The sequence below is a fragment of the Nesoenas mayeri genome (genome assembly GCF_963082525.1).
Source record: "Nesoenas mayeri genome assembly, chromosome: 12".
Taxonomy (NCBI): Eukaryota; Metazoa; Chordata; class Aves; order Columbiformes; family Columbidae; genus Nesoenas; species Nesoenas mayeri.
In genome coordinates this window covers 5,527,941-5,551,407 of record NC_137547.1, presented here as the reverse complement: position 1 = coordinate 5,551,407, position 23,467 = coordinate 5,527,941, and the positions used below count along the sequence as shown (strand labels likewise).

Below are 23,467 nucleotides of genomic sequence, written 5' to 3'. Positions count from 1 at the left end.
GTTCAGATAAACAACTTTATTCCATGACAATCACTTACTTCTTTCTTTGTTACTCTGGAGGATAAGATTTTGTCTACAATCGCTGCATCTTCTTCACTTGGGTTTTCCTATAAATGCAAGAAAACAACATTACATATTGCAGTAAATGCCCTCTTTTCAAACTCACCAGGCTTAAAACCTTCAAACACCAGTTGCTTGTTAAAAGATCAACAATAAAGGCAAATTTGCCCTCTAACTGTAGCAACCTCTTTAACAGTCCGGGAGTAAAATTTAAAATCCAGGTTAATAATTGGAGTGAAACACAAGCAAAAGTACAGTAGAGTCTGGCACTTCCCAAGAGCATCAGATGCAACGCTCACCTGCCAAAGACACTTATTCTGCAAGCAATGGTGATACTGATGCTTTCCAGACACAGACTCACTGAGAATGCCCTCGGGTAGATCTGACCAGTGGACATACCCAGAATTTCATGATATGGATATGGAGAAATAAGAACTCTGGCACACAGATTAAAAAAAAAAAAAGAAAACAAAAGCAACGCAGCATGTGTCAAGCTCAGTTTAATAGATTTTCTCTCAACACAGATAAGAACCACACTGTGGAATGAGGCAGACAAGGTCGTGCCTGGGAATTCCAGCAGGGCTGAGGTGTGACACAGATCTGGGATTACTCAGCTCTCCAAGGCTGATGCTGGAGTTCCAGAGATAAAGAGCCAATCTTTAAAGGTCAGTTCCGATAAAAAGTCATCTTCCCTCTTGTCTGATTTGTTCCCAATCACACTATTACTCTCCCTCCCTTACAACCCTGGCATTCCTTCAAACAGCTCACAAACACATTTTTTCCTGTTTCTTTCCTGACACTATTTACCCAGAAGGGCTCAACAGTTTGAGCAGCAGAGCTGGCACAAGTTAAGCAGTGAAGTGTAAACCTGAGGGGAGGGAGGAGTCCCCTCTTGAAAAATCTCAGTAAGCAGAAAACCCTACAGGCTCAAATAATTTTATACTTCTGAAAGTCATGATAATATTAGCACACAGCTTCTTCACATGCCTACGCCGCATAACAAATTATTAGAGATATACCCACCCTATTCTTGTCTATAACTTCAGTTAAGTTGATGAATGTTTATAATAGAAAAAAAAAAAAGGGTAACAAGCCATTTCTTCCAGTTTTCAAGATCCTAGCAAGACATCACATTAAATAAGCTATGGCTTAGAAATAATAGTGTATGCCTTCCAAGTTATGAGTTTTATTTACTGAACCACTTGAGACAACTAGGAAGTTTCTTATACAGACCAAGCAGGTTTTTACTCACCACAAATAACTGCAAAGGCTGCTCAGCAGGTAAAGGGGCAGAATTCTTTTTGATTTTCACAGAAACTTTTGCTTCTTCTTCCGATTGTTTCCCTTCTCCTTCTTCAGCGTATTTTTTCCTTTTAACTTGACGATTTGATCTTCTCTTCTGCATGCATGAGAATAAAAACAAAGGTTTGACCAAAAACTTCCTTTAACATGAATTGCAAGTTTTGGGGCATTCACTAATTCTTTAGCTATATGTAAAACCAAAGGCCAATACTTGATAGAAAACATGAAGCATGTAAATCACAGAGGGATGGAAGTAGCCATACACTGTTTTTGACCAATTAAATTACTTTTTCTATTTCATATAAACATTTGATACTTTTATTTTTAGAGTTCAAAAGCAAACATGGGGAACAAATCTGCTACATAACAGATCTCCCATAAGCATCAGTATTTCAACAGCAATTTCATAACACAATATCACAGCCATGTGATACAGTCCAATTCAGGAAGCTGAGTAAAAGACACAAAATACACTGAAGTGTCTCTATTGAACAGCGCTACACAAAAAATTATGAAGATTTCCATTAGCTCAGATTGCTGATGATGTCTGATTTCATGGCTAATAAAGTTCGTTGCTTTGGTACTGTTTTTGTTTCCTCCTCCACCTTCATCAAGCTTGTATAACAGCAGCATTTTGCTTACTTTGTATGTTCTCTCTCTAATCTTCCGCTCTTGCTTCTGCAAGAATCTGAGGACAACAAGCTCCCGCCAGAAAAACAGTGTTCAGCCTAAGAAAATAATTGCTTCTCACTCACTGTTTAAGTTCCAAATCCTTAGATTATCAGGATATAGCACATCCTTTCCACCCCTCAGTACCAATATGAGACACTGCACATTCAACCATAAGATTAATTTGTAAATCCACAGGATAAAGAAAGATTGAAAGAATCAAACTAGCCAGGTAACACTTGAAAACACTGCAGCCTGCTTTTGAGAATGGAGCATCACAAAAATAACACCTGCAAAGTAAAACTGTTGCTATAAAATAAGTTAATTATATTATATTGAGCTACACAGCGAAGCATATTTTTGTTCAGGAAAAGCCACTGTTGGTTGCAATACACTGAAGTCATCAGCTGGGAGAAGAACAACTTGCAAATAGAGCAAAAACCAAAATTCTGCAGTCATAACCGGCTTTTGCAGAGCAGACAGTAAGTAACAGCACAACTGCAGTACGGGAACTTTCCTCCTGACTTACATTCAGCCCTTGGCTTGGCTGGTATCTGGTGAAAGACCCAGCTACGCTTGAACAACTAATTTGAGTAAGGCAGAGCACTAACACTACACACACCATAAAAATCAAAGAACGAGCATCACCATTGTTCTGGATGAAGATGGGACAGCACAGATCTGAAACTGCTCCCTCAGTTTTCCACAATAATGGAGACAGACGGGGTATTTTTCAATAAAAAGTGAGCGCATGTGGGGTAGGGTGGCAGCACGAAAAGAAACTTCAAATTCAAACATGCACATTAATGTGACAGAAAATATCACATTAAAGTTAAATCAACAATAGATTGCTGACAGAAGCAGAAATTTATTTTTCAAAAATGCCAGCTAATAGGAGCAATGCAAAACGATGTGAGAGTTAGGAAAAGAAGTATTAAGAACCAGGTTCAAGTTTTACTCATTAAGTATTTGTTAGACTTCTGAAAACCTATTACGGTACTAACTAGCATTTTCAATCCTCCTCAACTACGTCTTTTCTTGAAGTATGAAGGGACCAACAAAACATCAACACACATATGTTCTCCAACATATTAATATATAATTTAAGTTGTTAAAACAAACCTGAGCATTTCCCTGAGCTATGAAGCACAGTGATAAACTAATGCTCTAATGCACAAAATAAAGTAGTACCACACATTTTGCCAAGAAATAAATCAACCTATTTAGGGAACACACTTAGTGTGAAACCAAGCATACAAAATGAATGAGGGGAAAAAAACCAAAAAGACCTAAAATTGCCCCCCAGAGCTTAGAAAGAGACAGTTACTTCCAATAGCAAGAGAAAATAATGAAGATGTCTGAAACCTAAATGGAGAATGAATTAATCAAGGAAAGCAACTTATGTCTTTCCTGTGATGCTTTTCCCAAACTCCTTCAGAGACAGCAGTGCTGTGACATTGTGCAGGGTCAGTTTTCTATCCCATGCCACCATGCCTTCTCTCTCCCCTCTGCTCTCTTCACACCAGTATCATGCGATTTGATGATCCTCCCTGTCTACCTGCACTAGAATTGAAGATGACCCTTGTGCTTAAAATCAAATACCCAAGAAAACAAAAACAGTGAGAAAAAATAAATTATCTTCAGCCTTTTGTATTATATTGGTCAGCCTACAAATTTATCCCGCAGTACAGAGCACTGTTGATAAGTTACGGTAGTTCAGAACTACCAAACCTGCCTTCACCTCCTTCACTGTACTGAATGGACTTTCTGTACCAGGACAAACTCCCTGACAAATATATAATTTCATGCTCCCTTCCATGTAACCTTTACCTAAGACAAACTATCCCTTAAATTAATAAAAAGTCATCCTGTGAAATGGCTTCTGATCTTTTTCCCCTCCCAGAGTTGTTATCTGTGAAATACTGAAGGTCAATTCAGTCTCACATAATTGTTTTCTGATACTATTATCAAATAACAATTAGTTTTTACGCAACAAAGCCTTATTTTGAATATTGATTTAATCTCTGCAGATGAAATTGCCACAGGATAAAAACCTGTGCATTTCCAGCATATAACCTTACTTTTAATGGAGTCTGCCCTAAAGCAAGAAAGTTATAGTTCTGTTACTAACATAGCCATAAATAGGATATAAACTCTTACCAACAGCTCATACTTCTTCATGCTTAAGTTTTATAAATTATGACCCTATGCTACTATAATACCAGGGCAATCTATTGGGAAAAGCTCAGAAAGTCCGTCCCATGGGAGGTTTTCCCGCAGGGAGTGACTCCAGCACTGCAATTCTTTCTTGAGCCTGTCCGCGTATTGATCGATTGACCGATTCCTGCGGGTCCAACGCTGCCATAAACCAACTCTTCCCATTTCCACGGCAGCACAGCTCCGAAAAAACAATAAAGTTTGAAACAAGCCTCGAAGAGCGAGTTGCACTGATCGACGTCCTGTCTGGTGGGCAAACCGTGCATTTCCCCCACAAAGTCAGCCCCAATCAGGACAAGGTCCAGCTGCCAGCTCAAGTGATGGGTACTTACAGTCTCAAATCTATGGATTCCTGTACTGAAATGCAACAGATACAAGCAGGGCACTGATGTCCCAGCACAGAAAAGAGACTCCAACCTGCAGGATTTTCTCATTTTCAAATGGGAAAAGCAGCTGTCAAGGTAAGGATTCCAGCTGTAAAACAGTCACTGTCACTGGGTCAAAAGGAGAACAGCTTTTTGGAAAGAGGGAGAAAAAGACCCGTAGGAATAGCAACACATACTGCTTACCTGTGAGTCTTCATCTTTCAGTGGCCGCTGTGGAGTCTGCTTAGCATCAGATAATTCATCTGAAGACTCGTTTTTTCTCTTCTGCTTCTTACCCAGTGTGATGATTAGCTTTCTGCTTGATAAAAAAAACAACCAACACCTAAGGGAATGTCATATACTAGACTACTTAACTTCAAGATTAAAAGTAACACCACATCCACTAGCAATTCCCATATTCTTCTCAATATGAAACTCCGGAAGAATCACTGCCTGAAAAATGAAAAATATGTCTCAAAAAGCTATACATTTACAGTAGATAATATTTTCTACTACTCTTACTGAGCTTCTTTACAGGCAAACAGTTACCTTACTATTGCTAACACCTCTGTGTCATACATATTTTTAAACCTATACATGCAAAATCCAACATTGAAACTAATCAACAATGGCAAACTACGCAAAGTTTGCATAAATACCATCTGCAGATGATGACAGTAAATGATTTATCACAAACCATTTATCACTGTAGAATACATCTTATTTTTATAATACTAAAAATATTAGCTGTGGACAACAATCTAAAATCATTCAAAGCTGTCTGACATGCAAAACTGTGATGTTTAAATAAGTCTTGCAATGACAAAAATGAGGGAATTGCACAAATACTTTTTGCCTTTTTAAAAAGAAAAGTAAAAAAGAGAAGCTGTATTCACAATCCAATAATCTGGAAGAGATCTTAGAGCCTCTCAGAATATGTTAAAAACCAACACTGCGCTGACTAAATTAGTTACATTCTAATGAAAAAGCACCAATTATTTCTTTGTTCAGATTTAAAGGTTACGTTGTAAATCACAATATCAATTCATCTGATTTGTTTTTAACTAAAGTGTGTCAAAACATTTATTTTTTCATATTTGAAATGTGCCTAATAGTCCTCTTCAAATATGTTTTCAGTGGCATAATTGCAGAATGATGACAAACTATCCAATAAAATCACAAAGAGCTGTCCTAAAATATGTTTTTTTTCTGTAGTATCTCATCACCAGATCCATGTTAAAAGAAAATGAAGTAACTGCTCCAGTGCACGAGCCTCTTGCGTGACTTACAGAGCAAGTTTTCTCTTTGATTTGGAGCAAAGGCTTTAAAGGGCTGATGCTGCATGTACAGCACACAGAGGTGATCGTGAACGTGACACACATATGATTTTTAAATGAACAAGACTACTCACGATGAAGAAAATGGTTACGAAATGTTCTTTCATCAAATAAGCATTGAGATCTAAGTCAAGCTGGAAGGTGCCTCTGGAGGAAACCTGGGCCCTGCTCAACGCCAACTTCAGAGCTGGTTTATGTTGCTCAGCCCAGTCAAGTCCTGCTTATCTCCGAGGCTGACGCTTCCCTGGGCAATCCAGTCCCAATTTTGATCTACCACGTTGTGACATGGTAGATTAAATTGCTTCATAACGATTAAAATGCTTCTGCCCAGGGCAGTGGTGGACTCACCATCACTGGAGGGGTTTAAAAGGTGTTTAGATGAGGTTCCTAGGGTCATAGTTTAGTGTCAGAGTTAGATTATGGTTAGACTTGATGATCCTGAGTGTCTCTTCCAACTGAAATGATTCCATGATTCTATAAATGCACATTGCTATGTTAAGCATCCGTGTAACCATAGTTCATCCTCATTTCATGCGCTACTGCCCAATAATTACGCTCAGGTTCCTTTTGGGTTCAAGCAGCAAAACATGAAGGCCATAACTATCTTACTATGGGTTGTAGTGGCACCCAGCGAACAGCGGAGGATTTTAAGGACCTTCTGGTTTAGAACATGGGCTTATTTTGTGATGAGGCTGCTCTAACTGCATCTTTCCTTGCACAGTTTCCTCCCTGCAGTTGCAGTTGCCCTGTGTTCCCCTCCTGCTCGCCCCTGCAGTCTGACACATCTTGTTCCATTTCTCTGACAGCTTTTGTCTTATCTTGATCTTGTAATTCCCTACCCCCAGTACTTCTCTTCACAAGCACCTCCCTGAAATTTTACCATCTCTCCATGTCGCAGATCAGAATGTTTCCTCCTCTATTTCAAGACAGTGCCAATGAGAGGAAGAAACGCACGGGTTCACTTTTCTGATCCAGTGCCCAGAACCACAACGCTCCTTGCTATCAGAACTTGCTGAACGACAGTATGGTGCTAAAGTCATGCATTTCTATTAGTAAAAATGCAATCTGCTCATATTTTGGCCAAGAACTTCTAAAAAAGTCTGCTATGTGAAAACAATGATTTTCAGAAGCTTGTAAACTGCATCACTTCTGTGAAAATTTTCCTTCAGATAACAAGTTCTCTTGCCAGTTTATAAATTTCTGCATGAAAGCATAAAGATCCTTGGCTAAAATCCCTTTTTTCACCCCGAAACAAACTGTTCTGAACAGAAACTATCTATTCTGTTTCTATGAAAAGGAAACAGCACACTGTAGACACAGAATAAATAATCTCACTAGACCCCATTCCAATTTCACCTTCTCTTGCCTTTTCAAATTTAAAAATCTATCTTATTACATGACATCTAGAAATACTCTAACAATTAGACAATGTGCATTTCTTCAACATCAATTTCCTTTTTCTCTAACCACAACCTGAAGATTTTAAGAAACTTATACCAACGGAAACATTTTTTAAAAAGCCATCTCACGAGCCATTAGTACTTCTGATTCTTAGCACAAGAATCTGAACGTGGTTTAGATCCACAGAACGAAAAGAACAAGTACCAGCAAGATCACCAGGACCCACTATTTGAGGAATGTTGTAACTTCATTGTAATAAATGAAGCACCAGTAAGAATGTTCCATCCCCCTTCTGTTTGACAGCAGAGAATGTGAGGGAAGAGTTGTCAGACCTCTGAACAGCTTTAAAGCTGCAAAGAACAGTTTCCAAAGCCTTCCAAACAGTGAACATGAGAAGTATTAAAGAGGAAAAGAAAGATAGCAAATATGTATTAAGCATGTAAGAAATAGTAAGTATTGTTGGCCTTCAATTCTCACCTTTAATACATCATTTTACTTGTTTTCCCAATACAGAGAAACAACTAGGTAACTAATTATTAGTGTCCAAAGCCACCTCCCAAATAAAACAAGCAATAAAACGCTTATGTTATGAACAGTATTAGTATTTATCACTAAAACCTTCACTAAAAATCTTACCTATTAGCAAAATACAAAGCAGATATTTCCTTGACATGACAGCATATCCACTTTGGAATGAGAGTTATATTAACGGCACAAAACCAGTTGCTCTTATTCTTTTAGCATATGCTTAATAAATAATACTAACTGCTAACATCAACCACTGTCTCCTTCTCCTGTTATATTTCAAATTAATAATTTCAGGATTGTGTGCAGATTTTTAAAACCCTCCCGTAGTCTTATTGGAAGCAACGACCATTCCAAGCTCATACAACGTTGGAATAATAATGTAAAGGAACAAGTAAGTGTTTAGTTATTTATTCGATAAGACCACACTACTTTGCACGCACACAATTTGCAGTAGAAACTCACTATTGCATCCTTTAGACCCAACTTGGGTGTCAAAACTAGAATGTGGGAGCAGAGAAACCTTCCCTGAGGAGTCACAGCTCAGTGCATGCAGAGGCATCCCAGAAGGATGATCAAATTTGGAATTTGTGACCCATTTCTCATCATGGCAGAAGGAGCTGATGATCTAACAGATTCGGGGAGATCTCTTCCCTTCGAGCATCGATCTGTTAACCAACATTTGCCCAACTGACATGAAACACAACAACCAACTCACAGTGTCTGTGCCACTTCCAGTTCTAACCGAGACTACAAAGGCTTCAAACCGCCTGACCAGGGTCATGTCAACAAGGAATCATAGAAAGATTGCCTGTCAGGGTCTTGGGTCCTAAAAATGCTCCGTATTGTAAACAGTACACGTGAGACCTACTTCAAGGCAACAAGGAAATTTACTCATTGGATTCATTGCAACATAATTCAAGGGTTAATTTAAAAAAAAAAACAACCCACTATTGTTCTTTTAGCACATGAACCGATACAGCCATTGCTGATAACAGCAGTTTTGAACTGAAGGGCTACCCCCTGAATCAAACTTCTACAAATCAAATTCTTAGGATTTAGGGGATTTATTTATTTAAATTATATAATGATTAAAAAAAAAAAAAAAATCCCCAATGTACTCTAATGATATTGTCCTTTACATCACAAATGCAGAGCTGCTGCTTTTCACAAGGGCCATGATATTTAATTTTATGTTTGAGTAGGTGGGAATACATTGAGTACTATAAAACCTAATGCCAATCTACTTTTTTGAACAACAGAATGCTCAGAAATTCATAATTTTTCTGCCCTTCATATCAAGTGCTAAGAAGCAGACTTTTTACCTTAAATATTCATCACCTTAAATGGAAGTAGAACTGTAATCAGTTAGAAAAAGCTTATAAATGGAAACCAGTTCTATGCAATAATATTAAAGGTTTAAATAGATTCCTAAACATCAATGCACCTTGGTAAATAGCCAGGATATAAAAAGTGGTTCTGCAGGTCTCAGAAAAATTGTAAAGTAAGTTAATTTTAAAGAATTAACTTGATCGGTAATCAATACATAAAGCAAACTGGTTGCTTAATTTGGTAACGCTAAATATATTATACATGCATTCTTCTAGTTCAAATAATTCCTGTCCTACGCTTACAATGTTCTTGGTAATAAATTTACTCATTTCTCTTCACCAATGCTTATGGCACAGCAACTTTACTAATTACTGAAAACACTTCTAAACCATTTGACTGAAATTAACAGCATTATAGCTTTGACTTCAACAGGTCAGCATTAAAAACCTTAATTCTCACCTTTACAAAGAAACTACAGCCTGCCTGGAAAGTAACTGCTAGTAATTTAAAACTAGCAGTGGTAAATGGGAAGGAACCGTGCTGTATTTTTTTCTGTACACGTAGATCTCAGAGGAATCACTACGGAAAATGTAAACAGTTAACACCAAGCCCCAAAGATACATCAGTTGTGTTTAACCAGCAAGGAGAAGACTGTTTAAAAAATCATCCTATCCCCTCAATTAAGACACAGTAGTTAAAACTCATTTCGATCCTACATGAGGGGTACTCGATTTCTGTAGAAGCCGTATGGTGTTACATCCAAAAGCACACATTTTTTTCCAACCTGATTGCTACTGGGCAGGTCAACCGAGGTCTGTTGAGGAACCAGCGTTCCAGCTCTGCCAGACCAGCAATGCAGAATTTATCAAACTGCAAATCCTCCCCAAGAGCGACACAGGACACGGGCTACACAGACGCGTAAGATCCTTGTAAGATCCCAGCAAAGTTTCGGATCACAATCTAAGAGGTTGCTGTTCGAGTGCTGGACTAGAGAAGGTACAATTGTGCTCATTTTGGATGGGTTGTGTTTGATGCCAGCAGAGATGTGAAAGATCATATTAAAACCAAACAGTTGTTATATATATATAAATATATATATATATATGTGTGTGTGTGTGTGTGTCTATATGTATGTGTATATATGTATATACATATATACACATACATATAGACACACACACACACACACATATATATATACACACACACATATATATACATGTATATATATTTGTTGATAATTTCTACTCTTTCAGCTCTATACTTGTCTGCAAATCCAACAGGAGTCACCTGAAACATGAGTCTGACTTATAAGATGATAACAGTTTATAATCGTTGGAAATTGTTGCTTTATCTTTTTAATCATGAGGGAACTTCTTACTGTCTTTGGGTTTTCTTTCCTGCTTAAACGCAAGCAATATTATATATACAATTTTGCTATTTTTAAAGTTTTTCTCCTTACTGGGGTAAAAAAGAAAAAAAACCAAACAATATTTTTCTCTTCCAAATTTCAACATCTCAAAAATCCTTATTTCCAAGAGAAAACCAAAATTTTTCATAGAACTGAGGTCCTCTCTTCCCCTTCTTGCCCAATAAGGCACTTGTCTTCTAAATGTATTACTTTAGCATGGCTAAATTTTCTCCCAAGATTCAGTCAGAGGTTTTTTTTATTTTAAGATAAATGACAAAAATCAAGGTAGCAAGCCACACATTTAAAACCCCAATCCTATTCTGGCATAACAGTAATTTCCAGGATGAGGTCAGATTCATTAAGAAGTATTTTCTTAAGAATGTAAGATAGGAGGAAACCATTAGAAGGGTTGCTTAGTCTTCTAGAATCTTTATTGGTTATTGGACTTAATTCTGTTCCTCTCTAATAAAACAATTTTATTAATCACACAATTTCTTTAACCACCCATGAAATGACATGTATAGTGATTCTATTCTTCTCACGTAAGATCAATAGTTACATTAGCACAGAAAACAGTCTGACAGGATTATTTATTAAAAAAAAAAAATAACCAAGGCTGCCTCGCAATTACTGCTCTTCAAAACCACTCTAGTATATTCCTGGCTAAACAGCTAATATTGTATTTATATAAACACATAAAATAGTGCTAACACAACATAACGCATGAAGCTGTCTGGATACCAAAATGAAGTATGTGGATGCCTCAAAGCATTTGATCTACTGCTGTCCATCAAAATCCATAAATGCTGTAAAATCTGTAATATGTGCCCCTAAAAGACTCTCTTCACCACCCTTTAACAGGATCTGACTGCTACATCTTTAGCTGTGTGTGCTACGTAGTTAAATTAATACCTGGCAGCATGATTAAGTTAATGAGGGTGCTACTGGGGCATTAGTTGATTAAACTGGTAAATAACGGGGAAACAAACATCCACAGCTCAATGTAAAATTATGAAAAGCTGATCATACGTAATTAAATGGGAGTCTTTCTGCCAGCTTCACTGTAGATGAAACACAAATATCATACTTAAAAACAGTTCGAAAAATGTGTATTTCTCAACTGATGGTGCCTCACAAGATGCTGAAAACTGCTCCTGCTGTGCACAGCTGAGCGTTGCGTGACGACACAAAACTGAATTCGGAAGTATAAACCAATAATTATAACTATAAAATAATAGCTTATTTCCCTTGTCTGATTAAAAATACTAAAAAATATTATGAGAATTATGTAGTACATCATGAGGATGATATTTTGGTAGGGTTGGTTAACTATCCAAAACCATTGATAAAAAGCACACTCATGGCAATTCACATAAAGCTGCAGAAACTGACAGCAGCTAAACAACAGTGTGTAAGTCTTCTGGTTAGACAGACCCACAAAATGTCTATTATATAACATAAATAAATTCAGAAACACGAAAGTGAAATCAACTTTGGAAGCACATATCCAAATTCCCTCTTTAAACAAGCTGGAGAAAAAATAACAGGAAGCACCAGGCAGTGCTCTATGGAGTACTATGAGAGGCATCCATACGCCATCCCATAACCAGAAGAGAAAGAAATTAAGGCCATGAAAGTTCGGGTTAGAAATCAAGGTGAGTTTAGAGTAGTAACCTTTATAATATGGGATAACTTCTCAAGGAAGCTGTTGACTTTGAACATGTAAGAAAAGCACTGATTTCAAGGGAAAAAAAAAAGAAAATGCAGAGAAATGGGCTGATTAAAAGAGCATTCATTTCTGCTCCATATACATGAGAATATGTATATGAGACATTTCAATCTGGAGAGAGATGCCAGTTAATATTTCCGTTACTGCAAAAAAGAGCATGGATTTAAAAAATAAAGATTAGACTGTAGCTAAGATTCCATTTCAGGTCCCAAGTGACACGGTTAATGCTGGAAATTCCAGCCTTCCCTTTAAAAGCAGCCCCGTGCGCCAGGTCAGCGCTGGAGTCAGAGCTGCCACCTGCTCCATCCTTGGAGCTTTGTGACACCAAATGCCTTTGAAAGCTCCTTACCCCGAGGTATCCACCCAGCTGAGTCCACACGATTTTCAAGAGGGCAGATTAAATTGATGTGACCGAGGACTACAAAGTGCTCACGATACCAATCTTCCAATATGCACTTTACTTTTGATACATGTGATATCTGTAAGAATATTAACTTGCTAACAAGTTCATTAAGCTTCCAGTTTCTCCCTGTGCAGTTTATCATACCCACTGTATTGAAGATACATGCCAAGATTGATAAAGATGGCATTTATAATATCAGATAAACTTAATTTGGAGTCGGAAGAGATTACAACACTAGATGAAAGATACTTTGGTCCCATCTATGCTTCAAAGTAAGTATAGAATATTTTAGGATATGAATTTAAAATAATTCCTTTCAAAAGGACAGTCCTACAATGATTTTATCTAAAGAGAAAACAGAGCATTCTTGTTCCTGAATGAGAGAGTCCACACACGGACTTCATCAGCAAGAATTCTGTGTAGGCAGTGGAGAGAACATTTTAATGTCAGTAAGCAGTTTTCATTTTAATCAAGGATTTACAGTCTGAAGAGAAGTAAGAAGACATTTTAATCTACTTACCCAATTTTTGTTTTCTCTTTAATTTTGGACGAGGAACCAGTTTTCGGCTTTTTGCTCTCCTTGTCCTTTGGTTTGGATTTAACTTTTCGACCCTTCTTTTCCTCCTTTCCTTCAGCTGAAACACTGGGGAAGTTTTCAGGACTCATTACCCGTGGAATGTTCCTCTCTCCTCTCTCTTTCGCTTTTGCAATCGCTTCAGATATTATGCGATTTGCCTTCTCTTGTTTACTTTCCAAATCTGCTTTCTTCTTCTGCTTCTTTTCAGACATTGCCCTCACCTGGGTATTCTGCAACTTAGTATATGATCCTGAACCATCAGTCTTCTTGGAGGAAGGAGGCTGCAGCAAGAGACAAAATGTGAAATCGCCTTATTTTAAAAATATATAAAGATTTATTGAACAAAAAAGTAACAACGTTTTTGATCCGTATATGCATTTAAAAAAAAATAAACTGGGAGGGACTCACGCAGACAGAAAAAAGGAGGAATTCTGTTTATACCCCGGAATGGTGTGGGTTTCAGAATAACTGCATCAATTGTGGGTTTACACAACCAATCCACATACTGAAAATCAGTAAAAAAAAATCCACCCTTCTAAAATTCTCTCAGCCTTCTTTCCACCTCTGCAGTTAGACACCCTGATTCTTAACCTTTCAAGCATTCCCATACATTTGCCACACACCTCCAGCATCCCCAATACATGTTCTCCCAAAATGTGACCAAGCTCAGCCCTCCCAAGGGAACAGCATCACGTTCGGCCTTTGGGAGCACACCCGGGCCAGGCACCTCAAAGCAGACGCGAGATCTACGAGACCAACTCAGTGCCGAACCGACGAGATGCTCCAACAAAATCAAGGTTAAAAAACAGACAAAAGATAGAACGAAAACAAAAATTACATAGATCTATATGAATTTAAGTAGCAGAAAAAAATATTTATGTTATTTATATCAACACAACGTCAGCGCCTTAGTTAGAAAAGGTAATCTGTTTGTATTTGCAGGTTTTTAATCACCGCTTGATCGACGCAGACTTGTTTACAGTGAACGCAATGTTCAGATGATCTCTTTAAAGCGGCCAGAAGACATGTTTTTGCTTCCCTCCCCCCTTGAGGAATGGAAAGAATTTCCTATTCAAACAGGCCGAAAAAAAAAAAAAACCAAAACCAACAAAAAACCACCACAGCAACAACCAGAAAACCCAGCAGCAGATAACAGTTGTGTTACGTCCTCACCCGTAACGCCTCTGCCTCCAGCCCTCAGAAGAGCCAGCGGGCATTTCCCGGCACATTGTGCGGCCGCATCCAGCGCCGGTCCCGGGCACCCGCTCCATGGAGCCGCAGCCGGGCCGGGCAGCGCCGGCGCTGACCCGCTCCGAGCGGGGGAAACAACAAACAAATAACACATAAATGACAACCCGGCCCCGGCCGGGACCGCAGCCGCCAGCTCAAGATGGCGATGCCGCGCGGCTCCCGCAGCAGCAGCCAGTAATAAGGAAGGTTATTCAATCCCATTAGCCTTTTAGCCCGAAGAACCCCTCCTCCTCCCACTCATTCAGCCTCCACTTACCCTTCCTCTTGGCCTCTTCACTGAAGACATTTTTGGCGGCAGACAAAGGCTTGCCCTCTGCTTTCCCAGGCGGTGCTCAAGAGAAAAGCATTGAGAGAAGATTTGCTAAATGGCCTATTTAGCGAGCCGCAGCCGAGAGATGCAGAAGGCTCCACAAACACACATAGTGATTGATCACCATGTTCCTCCCCGGGCAGCGCGGGGCCCGGCGCCCCCTGACCCCCGCGCCCCCTCAGCGCCGGCCGGCCGCCGATCGCCAGATCCCAACAAAGCGGGGACAGAAACGGACGCACAAAGCATCAAAATGCATCAGCGTGAATATTAGAGATGTCGTTAAAAACACGGGCTCCTTCCGCGGAAGTAGGCCGGCAGATGGTGCTACCCGTTATTATTCCAGCAGGCTCCGCAGTTTAACCCCCAACGGGCCGCTCTCCCCGCCGGGCGGCACCGGCGTTAACTCCTGCTCCTCCTGCCCCTCCTGCCCCTCCGCTCCCGCCGCTCCACAAAGCGGAAAATCAGGGAAACTCAGCGGTTTTCTGTCTCGGGCTTCAATTCATGGCGACTTTGCAGTTCTGGCTGCCTCATGGAAACAGGCCCGGGGGCGGCACAGAGGGCAGACCGACTGCTGCCTGTCACCTCCGCTCATCTCGCTCTCCAAAATACTTCATAACATTTTTTGGTTGACACCAAATTCATTACTGTAAGCCCTCAGCAGTGATCCTATAAGCATTTGCTGACAGACTTCCCTGCTTCCCACAGAAAATGGAAGAACTTAGGTTGATTTTATCGCGCTGCCCCCTGCCCAGACCTACGGGAGCTTCCCCGTCCCATGCGACGCAGCAAACTCGGCTCCCAGGTTGTTTTACAGTGATATTGTACAACAGGCAAGTTTAAAATATGTATTGTCAACCTATCAAACGAAACCAACAATAAGATATGATAGGGTTTCCTGAAAGGTTACTAAAAACCCAAGAAGCTTTTGACAGCATAGCTCCATCCTAGCAACACCCTTTATTCTCAGATGCCCATTAAAGAAAGATCAGGATTCAGTTTCTATTTTCTTAATATGTATGTTTCTTAATACCTTTATCTTGTGATACATATGTGCTTTTCCCTAGAAATTTTAAAATACTGCAAGGATTTTGACATTGTTAAGACTGGGCCTTACACTTCAGGTTAATTTCAAGATGTTCATTGCCTATGGAAAACACTAGTGGTCCCAGTACATTAAAATAATTCTTCTCTTAATAACAGCGCTCCAAAGATATTTTTGCAAACACGCAGCTTAATCACAAGGATTATTATTAGATTTTAATTTTACTTTTGAGAACTCTAGACAAGATGCTTCTACACTATAGTTACAGTATCTATAACAAATTGCAGTGATTTATCTTTTAGGGTTATTATTTCATAACTTAGCAAAAATGCTAAAAAATGTACTATTTTGCATTTTGAGATCAGCTAAACAAAAATATTTCTAATGTACTCTTGTTATAATATCAGTTCTGAGCCCAATGCTACTAAAGCCAGTACAGTTAGAGGATTTTAAAAACAAATTGGTAGGTTTTTAAATATTCCTGGGCCAGAAACAAACAAATAATGCCCAGTAATTAGGTGGGCAATATAGAAATGGTGGGTTTTCCATAACTCTTTTGGAATAATCTTCCTAGATTATTCCTTTAAAACAAAGTTTCTTAGGCTACATTTCCTCACAGATCAAAGCTGCCTCCCAAGTTCTTCCTCAACAACTACTGCTTTCTTACTGGAGAATTGTGAGTATGCTGGACGAGGCTACTCAATGTTTCAATTCCTCAGGCTGACCCTCTGCTTCTTGCTCCACACTATTGCTTTTAAGTTATGGCTCCTGCACTGCACAAACAGTAAGCTATGCGTTAGAAAACAGAGAATGTATTTTTAAAAAATTTTGCTATGAAATCTCTAACCATATGGAAATTACATTCATGGAGATGCAGGAAGGCACCAGCCAGCATGCAAAGCTAAATAAAGCTGTAATGAAACCTTCATCCAGGAAGTCACCATTGTCACAAAAAAAACAAAACTGGAAAGCAACACAAATGTTATGAGATTAGAAGAACGAGAAACACGCTTGCACTACACAAGACAATATCTGCATGTACTTAGCAACCAAAGCAACAAAAGTAATCTAATTCAGCAGAGGTCTTTTATTCTGATAAGCATGTCATGCCTCCAAAACAGTGTGGCTATAAAATAATTAAAAGGCTATAAATCATCATGCACACTGAAAACAAGCTCCTGTGACCCCGCGGGCAGGGGGGACATGGCAGGAACTGTGTCCCTTCCATGCCGCTGCCTGCAAGAGCCAGGAATGGCAGCAGGTAGAGGCCGTACCGCTGTGCACGTGGAAGAGCTGGCCCTAAAAAACGCTCAGGGTAGGACAGCAGTTGCAGACTTCCCCACATGTACCCCAATTCACAGCAGCCAGGGGAGCATCGTCCCTTCGGCTGTATTCAAAAGGATCTGATATACTGTCTTGCAGAAGCAAAACATACACTATGCATCTGAATGATATCTTAATTAAACTAGTGAAAAAGCAATCAAGTCACCAGACAATATCAATACACAGAATCATGCCAGCAGTCCTCCCAATAGCTAACAGTACTTTGCTGGGTAGGTTCTTCACAGAAAGGAATTTCTCCAACGTTGTGTTGTGGGTTGCATAGGACATGTCTTTGAAGACCTTCACTGGCATGACTACTTCCCACAGCAAGAACAAATCACTGTCCTCAAGGCTTGCAGACATTGTTGAGTTTTTTGTCCCCTTGAAGGCCTAACCCCATTTTAATTTGCTTCACAACAACCAATAGCTTAGTCACATCCTCTGCATATTACTACAAAGGAAGCCCCAAGAAGAAAGCAAGTTTAGCACAGAAAAAACTTCCATCTTCTAGAAAACCCTCCCAAACAGTGCCTTGTCTGTTCCATAAGTAAAATGTTGCTTCCACTGCAAGTATACCTTTCTTACAGTGGGTACGGCCATTCATGATAGAGGAGTATTACATTCAATTCTGTGCGTGCACAGAATATTTAAGACTAAATATCTCTCCTGAATTGCATCCATTCTTGGTACACTCGAACGACAAGTAATGCTTTTCCCTGGAATTTTAATGAGTCACACATTCCTGATTTAATTATATAAAGCACTTTTTAAAATAATGATTCTCATTTGTAGATCTCTTCACCCAAACACTCCCTACCACTAAGAAGTAAATTCTGACCCCAACTATTCCAACAGTAGAAAGCTAAAATTTCCATTTGCCATGCTCTGAATGATTATTTTACTTCCACTGAAAGTAGCACACACCTGCGGGAAGATGCACGTATTACCTTGAGAACATAACAAGGTCTTGCTGGTCTAACAGGTCCTTCGGAAAAATCAAGATGACCTTGACATCAACTGCACTGAAAGTCGCTAAAATTAACCTGGAAACCTGATCTTCATGCACTACGACATCATCTTTGTCCATGTTTGTTACTAAACAAGGAATCCCTTTGTGCATGTCAAATCACCAAAACAGTGTCAATATCACAACTGTAATACAAATAAATGAATCACATAACTAATAATAATCAATAGTTTGGGGTTTTTTTGGTCCAAATTAGCCTCTCAGTTTTTCACATTATAATCACATCAAAATTTGAAAACTGCCGTTGCTTTTATGCTACTACAATTATTAAGCCTTAAAGGATTATCCACTTATCCTTTGAATTATAAAACTGTATTCAAGAATACAAGTCTGAAAAAAATGCATGAACTCAATTCTCTGACTTCTGAATTCCATTCTAGTACCCAGAACTTTTTTCCTCTAGAATAGTTTGCATAAATAACTCTTGTAGTGATTTTTTTTTTAATAGTGGTTTTCTAATCAAGAAGTGTATCTATTAAAAATAAAACCTCACACCCTTGACAGAGTCCATCTGTAGAAGGTTCCTTACGATACAAATGCGTCACCCACATGCACACAGAACGGAATCTCCTTCGCAAAATGGCCATCCCAGCAAAAGAAGTGGTTTCCTTTAGATGATAGACTGAAATAAGATTTCCATGGTTAACTGAGCTACTTCTGCACAGCTGATGGGAGGATCACCTCAACATGCAACAGGGTTTCTGTTCTCCAGGAAAATGCCTTCTCTCCCCCCACCCCGCCTTCAGAGTTCCTTCTGAATTGCTGTTGATTTTCTTGTTCAACAGTTGCCCCACACCATCTGTTGGAATTGCTCTGCAATGCCAGAAGCACTGGCAAATGAAGATCCATGGGGTTCTATTATTTTTCCATTCTCTTTGGTGTGTATATGGAACTATTAAAAGAGCCAATGAAGCATTCCTAACTGCAGTTCTTTCAATATGCTGATAATACTCTTCCTTCTTTTTCTTGCTTATTATTGTAGCTAATGAACGTCTCAGAGTTTAAGGGATACAGAATCTCAAGTCATACTTAGGTGAAACCTAACCCAAATTAAAATAGACATGTTAACAAATAGATTGAAAAGAAGGAAAAAGATATAGGGGGAGGAACCCACATTTTCCATATTTGTCATCTGTGATGTTGATAAATGAACAGCTAACAACCATAAAACTGTAGCCCTGCCACATTTCTATCTCTGTAAGTCACTTCAGAATGTAAATCTGTTTACTGTGATTTGTACCTCACAAGGCATTTAGCACCAAACTTATGACCAAATGTCAAATTTACGTGGAAATGAAAACATTAATGTAAAGGTCAGCAACCTTAAATTAGTCATGTTGCACAGACGAAACACGCACCTGCTTTGCACATCACACTCTACACAGGGTGTTGGTTTCTCATCTAAACGCTACGGAACCCAGTAATAATATCGCTAAGATATCATAGTTGTGACTAGTAGCGACTTCTTAACCTGTAAGCTTCTGATTTGCCATATTATTAATTGGAAGAAGCATCCAGGCAGTGTGCAATGTGAGCAGATACTGGAGAATGACCTCACAGCACGCGGGAACTTCCATTTGGAAGGCTTGCTTTGAAGACAGCTTTTTGAGGCTCAGTGCCAAATACAGTCAGATTGTTCTTCTGAATATTTAATAGTGGTATAAAAACTGTGTGCAACTTTCACTGTGATACCTAAAGGAGGTACTAGGTATGGGAGTGTTTCAAATTGCCAGGGAATAAAAGAAATTCAGGACTTTGTCATGCTTGCTTTGCCGAGCTGAAGCACTGGATGTGTGACAGTTTGCAGCGGCTCGGTATTCCGAGCCCATCACGTACCCACTTCTCTTTGGTTCTAGCCTGTAACGGTGAATTTTTCTTTGGGAAATGGCACGTGATACCAACAAAACCTGCTGCCTCAGCAAAGCTTTTCGGGTCCTGTTTTTCACATGCAGAACTGGTAACACTGAGCACTTGTACTGATCTAAGCCCAATGCAGTGCTTATCTTTTTTTCCCCAGTAGAAGCACCGCTAAACATGAGAAAACTGTGGCCTATAATACTTTTAATGTAAAAATCATATCCAAGTCAAGTAGCATTGTGGATGCACAATAGATTTGAACTGCCAGGCTCAGACCAACGTCAGAGTCATGCCATACCTCTGCAGATTTTCTAAAGCCTTTAATACCCATCCTAAGGGTCAAAATGTTTGAACAAAAAAGCTCCACTACTCTCTTCCTTGTGCTCTTGACCAATCTCACCTTGCAATTTTCAGTATTATTTGGCTCCTTAAAAAAGAGCTGACCTAACTCAATACTCTATAAAAGGAAAGTCAGGTTTCAGTTCACAGTTTGAAACAAGTCCTGTGCAAGCAGCTGGAAATAAATCTGTACGATACTTCACCAAAGACTTGTAGGCAAGAAAATAATACACATCTTTCTGATTTAAAAAGACTAGTCATTAGGGTTCAAAACCCCCAGATAAAGCCCTACAAATACATTGGTCCACTGAGATCTCATATCATCAAAGACATTCTTAGAAGGGATAAATAAGTCAGCTTCTGCTGGAACACACTCTTGTTTTTGCAAGAAGAAAACCTGTATTTAACAGGTAACACCAGCTGGCTGCTCTGACAGTGGGGAGTGGAATCCTGCAAAGCAGCAGAAGAGAACAGTTCTCCCCAACACTTTTTTTAAATGACCTTTTAGAATCCAGAAAAATAGAACATTAACTGAAACGGCACTAATTTCTAGCCTTTTGTCACCAAACAGATGACAGTTAAAGTGATTTCTCACACCAGTAAGTGCTGCTTCAAGAACCTGTGGAGTAATGATACTGGAGAAACCCAGAATAAGCTGTACGTTTGTTCTCTTCTGTAGGAAACCTTGCATTCTCTCACAAGATTAAATTCTGTTTATTTTTGCATTATATTTTAAATCCAAAGTAAGGGGACTCCCTGAACAGATATTAAATGTAAATATAAAGTGCAGTGAGGGATGCTAAAAATAACTTTTACTGTAGTTAAAGATCTAAGCTTTCCTTTAGACCAAACTACTGATACATGTCTTTTTTTGGATGCCTCTCATTTCAAACAGAAACAAAACTTCTATTAAACTCATCTTTTCCCTTAAAAGAATACAATAATAAGATACTTTATCTCCTAACTTGAAGATTGAAAACAAAACCACTTCACTAAGTGGAAGCGAACAACAGGAAATCCCTAAATGACATTTCTCTGGAGTAATTTAGGTTTTCTTCTCCCCCTCCTCAAGGTAAATCATAATTTCAGACATTTTCCTGGGATTATGTTTTGAGGCTTTAGTAAAAAGAGAAACAAGATACAAATATTTATTATAAAACTGCAAGAACAAGCATCACGAAGAAAATTCACACACACACATCAATTATTCTAGAAGAGAAGGATTCAGTATTCCACTTTTCCAGTTTGCAGACATCAGGTATCTTGAAAATGTAACACACAGCAACAACATGTAGCCAGTATAAACTTACTGTGGGCAAGATTTTCTAGTCCTCCTGCTACTATCTGCCATCTTTTTGCAAAGCGGAGGTAGCAGCGATACGAGTAAAGATGGCAAATGCCAATGTTGTGACCCCCACCACTGTTCTTCTGTATTACAGAGCTCTGAAGGGAAAATCAGCAAAAAGAGTTGGGCAGACAACAGTGGCCTTTTCTCTCAATGCTCCTCAATCTAAACCATCCCCACGCCACCTAAACCCCCTGTCAGTCTAGCAAACGCCCCACATTTTGAAATTGAAAATGGCAGTGCAAAGTGGCAGCCCATTTCCACCCCATTGGGCGTTTCATCACTGGACACATCAGACGCCCTTGTGCAGTTATCACGCTGTGGATTAACCTCCCTAACAACACGGAGCTACGTTTGTTCACTGCAGTTTCATCAAACCCACTGGCTGTCTCAAGGAAAAACATCATTAATACCTTCACCTGACTGGCCTCTGTCCCAAGTTGCTTGGTCTAAAACAAAACAGCAAGATACACTAGATTGCCTCCCTGCCCCAAGGTGACAGAACAGTTGTCCCTCACAGAGCAGGGGAGACTTCTGGCCCCTATTACAAAGCCAGTCTTCGACAATCATACATTCTTTGACTAAAGACTTAGAAGAAAGATTTAACTAGGTTGTTTTTCAGCTCTCAGGTTACAGTTATACACGCACATTAAACTACAAGTGACTACTGTTCAATTTTTATCCCGCTTACTTTGAAAAGAAAACAAACCAACACAAATGAGGCTATACAAGCATGCCATACAAGTTTGTGCATTTATGATACCAAGAGCCTAGTAATTTATAAACCACTGATCAAATTTAGGCAAATTAGAAGAATGGAAATCTCAAAAGCAGACAGACAGGTAGAGAAGAGCTGTCTTATCCAGTGACATGAAACACGAGCTCAGTCCTTGCACCTTGGAGAATCTGCATAAGACATTACAATTCCAGTAGCTACAAGCTGCAAAATCCAACCCTTTGACACGCAGGATCTGCAAATTCTTTCTCTTCTCCCTGCTTCCATGTAGATTCTCATCTGACAAAAGTAAATTGGAATAAAAGTTCTGCTAAAGCAAATCTAAAGGGGCCTTCCTGCTCCTCGCCTCCTCTTCTCCATCCCCAAATACATTCACCTGCTTCAGAACCCTCTGGTTCAAAAGGTATTTTGACTAAATGGACAAACAATCAGTCTTTTACATCTCCTTTTTTGTTATTGTTGTTTTAAAATCATGCTTTGTAGTATCTAACATTGCCTTCTAACTTCTATTTTTTCCTTCCTCCCCATGCACCTGAGCATCTTAATTTTGTACCTACTGACAGGCCTACCATGGCAAATTAGTACATAATATAGATTAAAAAAATGGCTGAATAAATACTTTGAAAAAGGCAGATGCTCTGAGTATACCTGTGCATTTATGACCATACTTAAACTGTTGTTCCTCTACTGAAGTATTAACTTGTCTATGCATAATATCCTTCTCTAGTGTTAAATTATGATTGAAAAGGAACTTTTCAGTGTATAAATTAAAATGTATTCACTTGGAAGTTTTCGGGAAACTATGTATTCCTGAAATGCAGGGTTTATCACTCTTCCCAAGACTTTAATATAGGATCGAATAACCTATCCTGAAAAGACCCCACTTAATGTACTTCCATTCTGATTACT

The 23,467-nt window shown here is 39.1% G+C and overlaps 1 protein-coding gene across 3 annotated transcripts in view; it reads right to left on the bottom strand.

The window, feature by feature from the left end:
• CHD9 (chromodomain helicase DNA binding protein 9) overlaps positions 1–23,467 on the bottom strand; it is an 82,536-nt gene that overhangs the window by 37,650 nt on the left and 21,419 nt on the right. For 2 of the 3 annotated variants that reach the window (XM_080351782.1, XM_080351783.1), the window contains exons 1-4: positions 13,272–13,553; positions 4,818–4,929; positions 1,313–1,459; positions 39–107 (exon numbers count right to left, since the gene is read on the bottom strand). In XM_080351782.1, the coding sequence (XP_080207908.1) occupies positions 39–107; positions 1,313–1,459; positions 4,818–4,929; positions 13,272–13,540 (597 nt within the window). In that variant the 5' untranslated portion in view covers positions 13,541–13,553. Of the gene's footprint in view, positions 1–38; positions 108–1,312; positions 1,460–4,817; positions 4,930–13,271; positions 13,610–23,467 lie in introns of those variants that run through there. The other variant, XM_080351784.1, reaches the window with a different exon arrangement.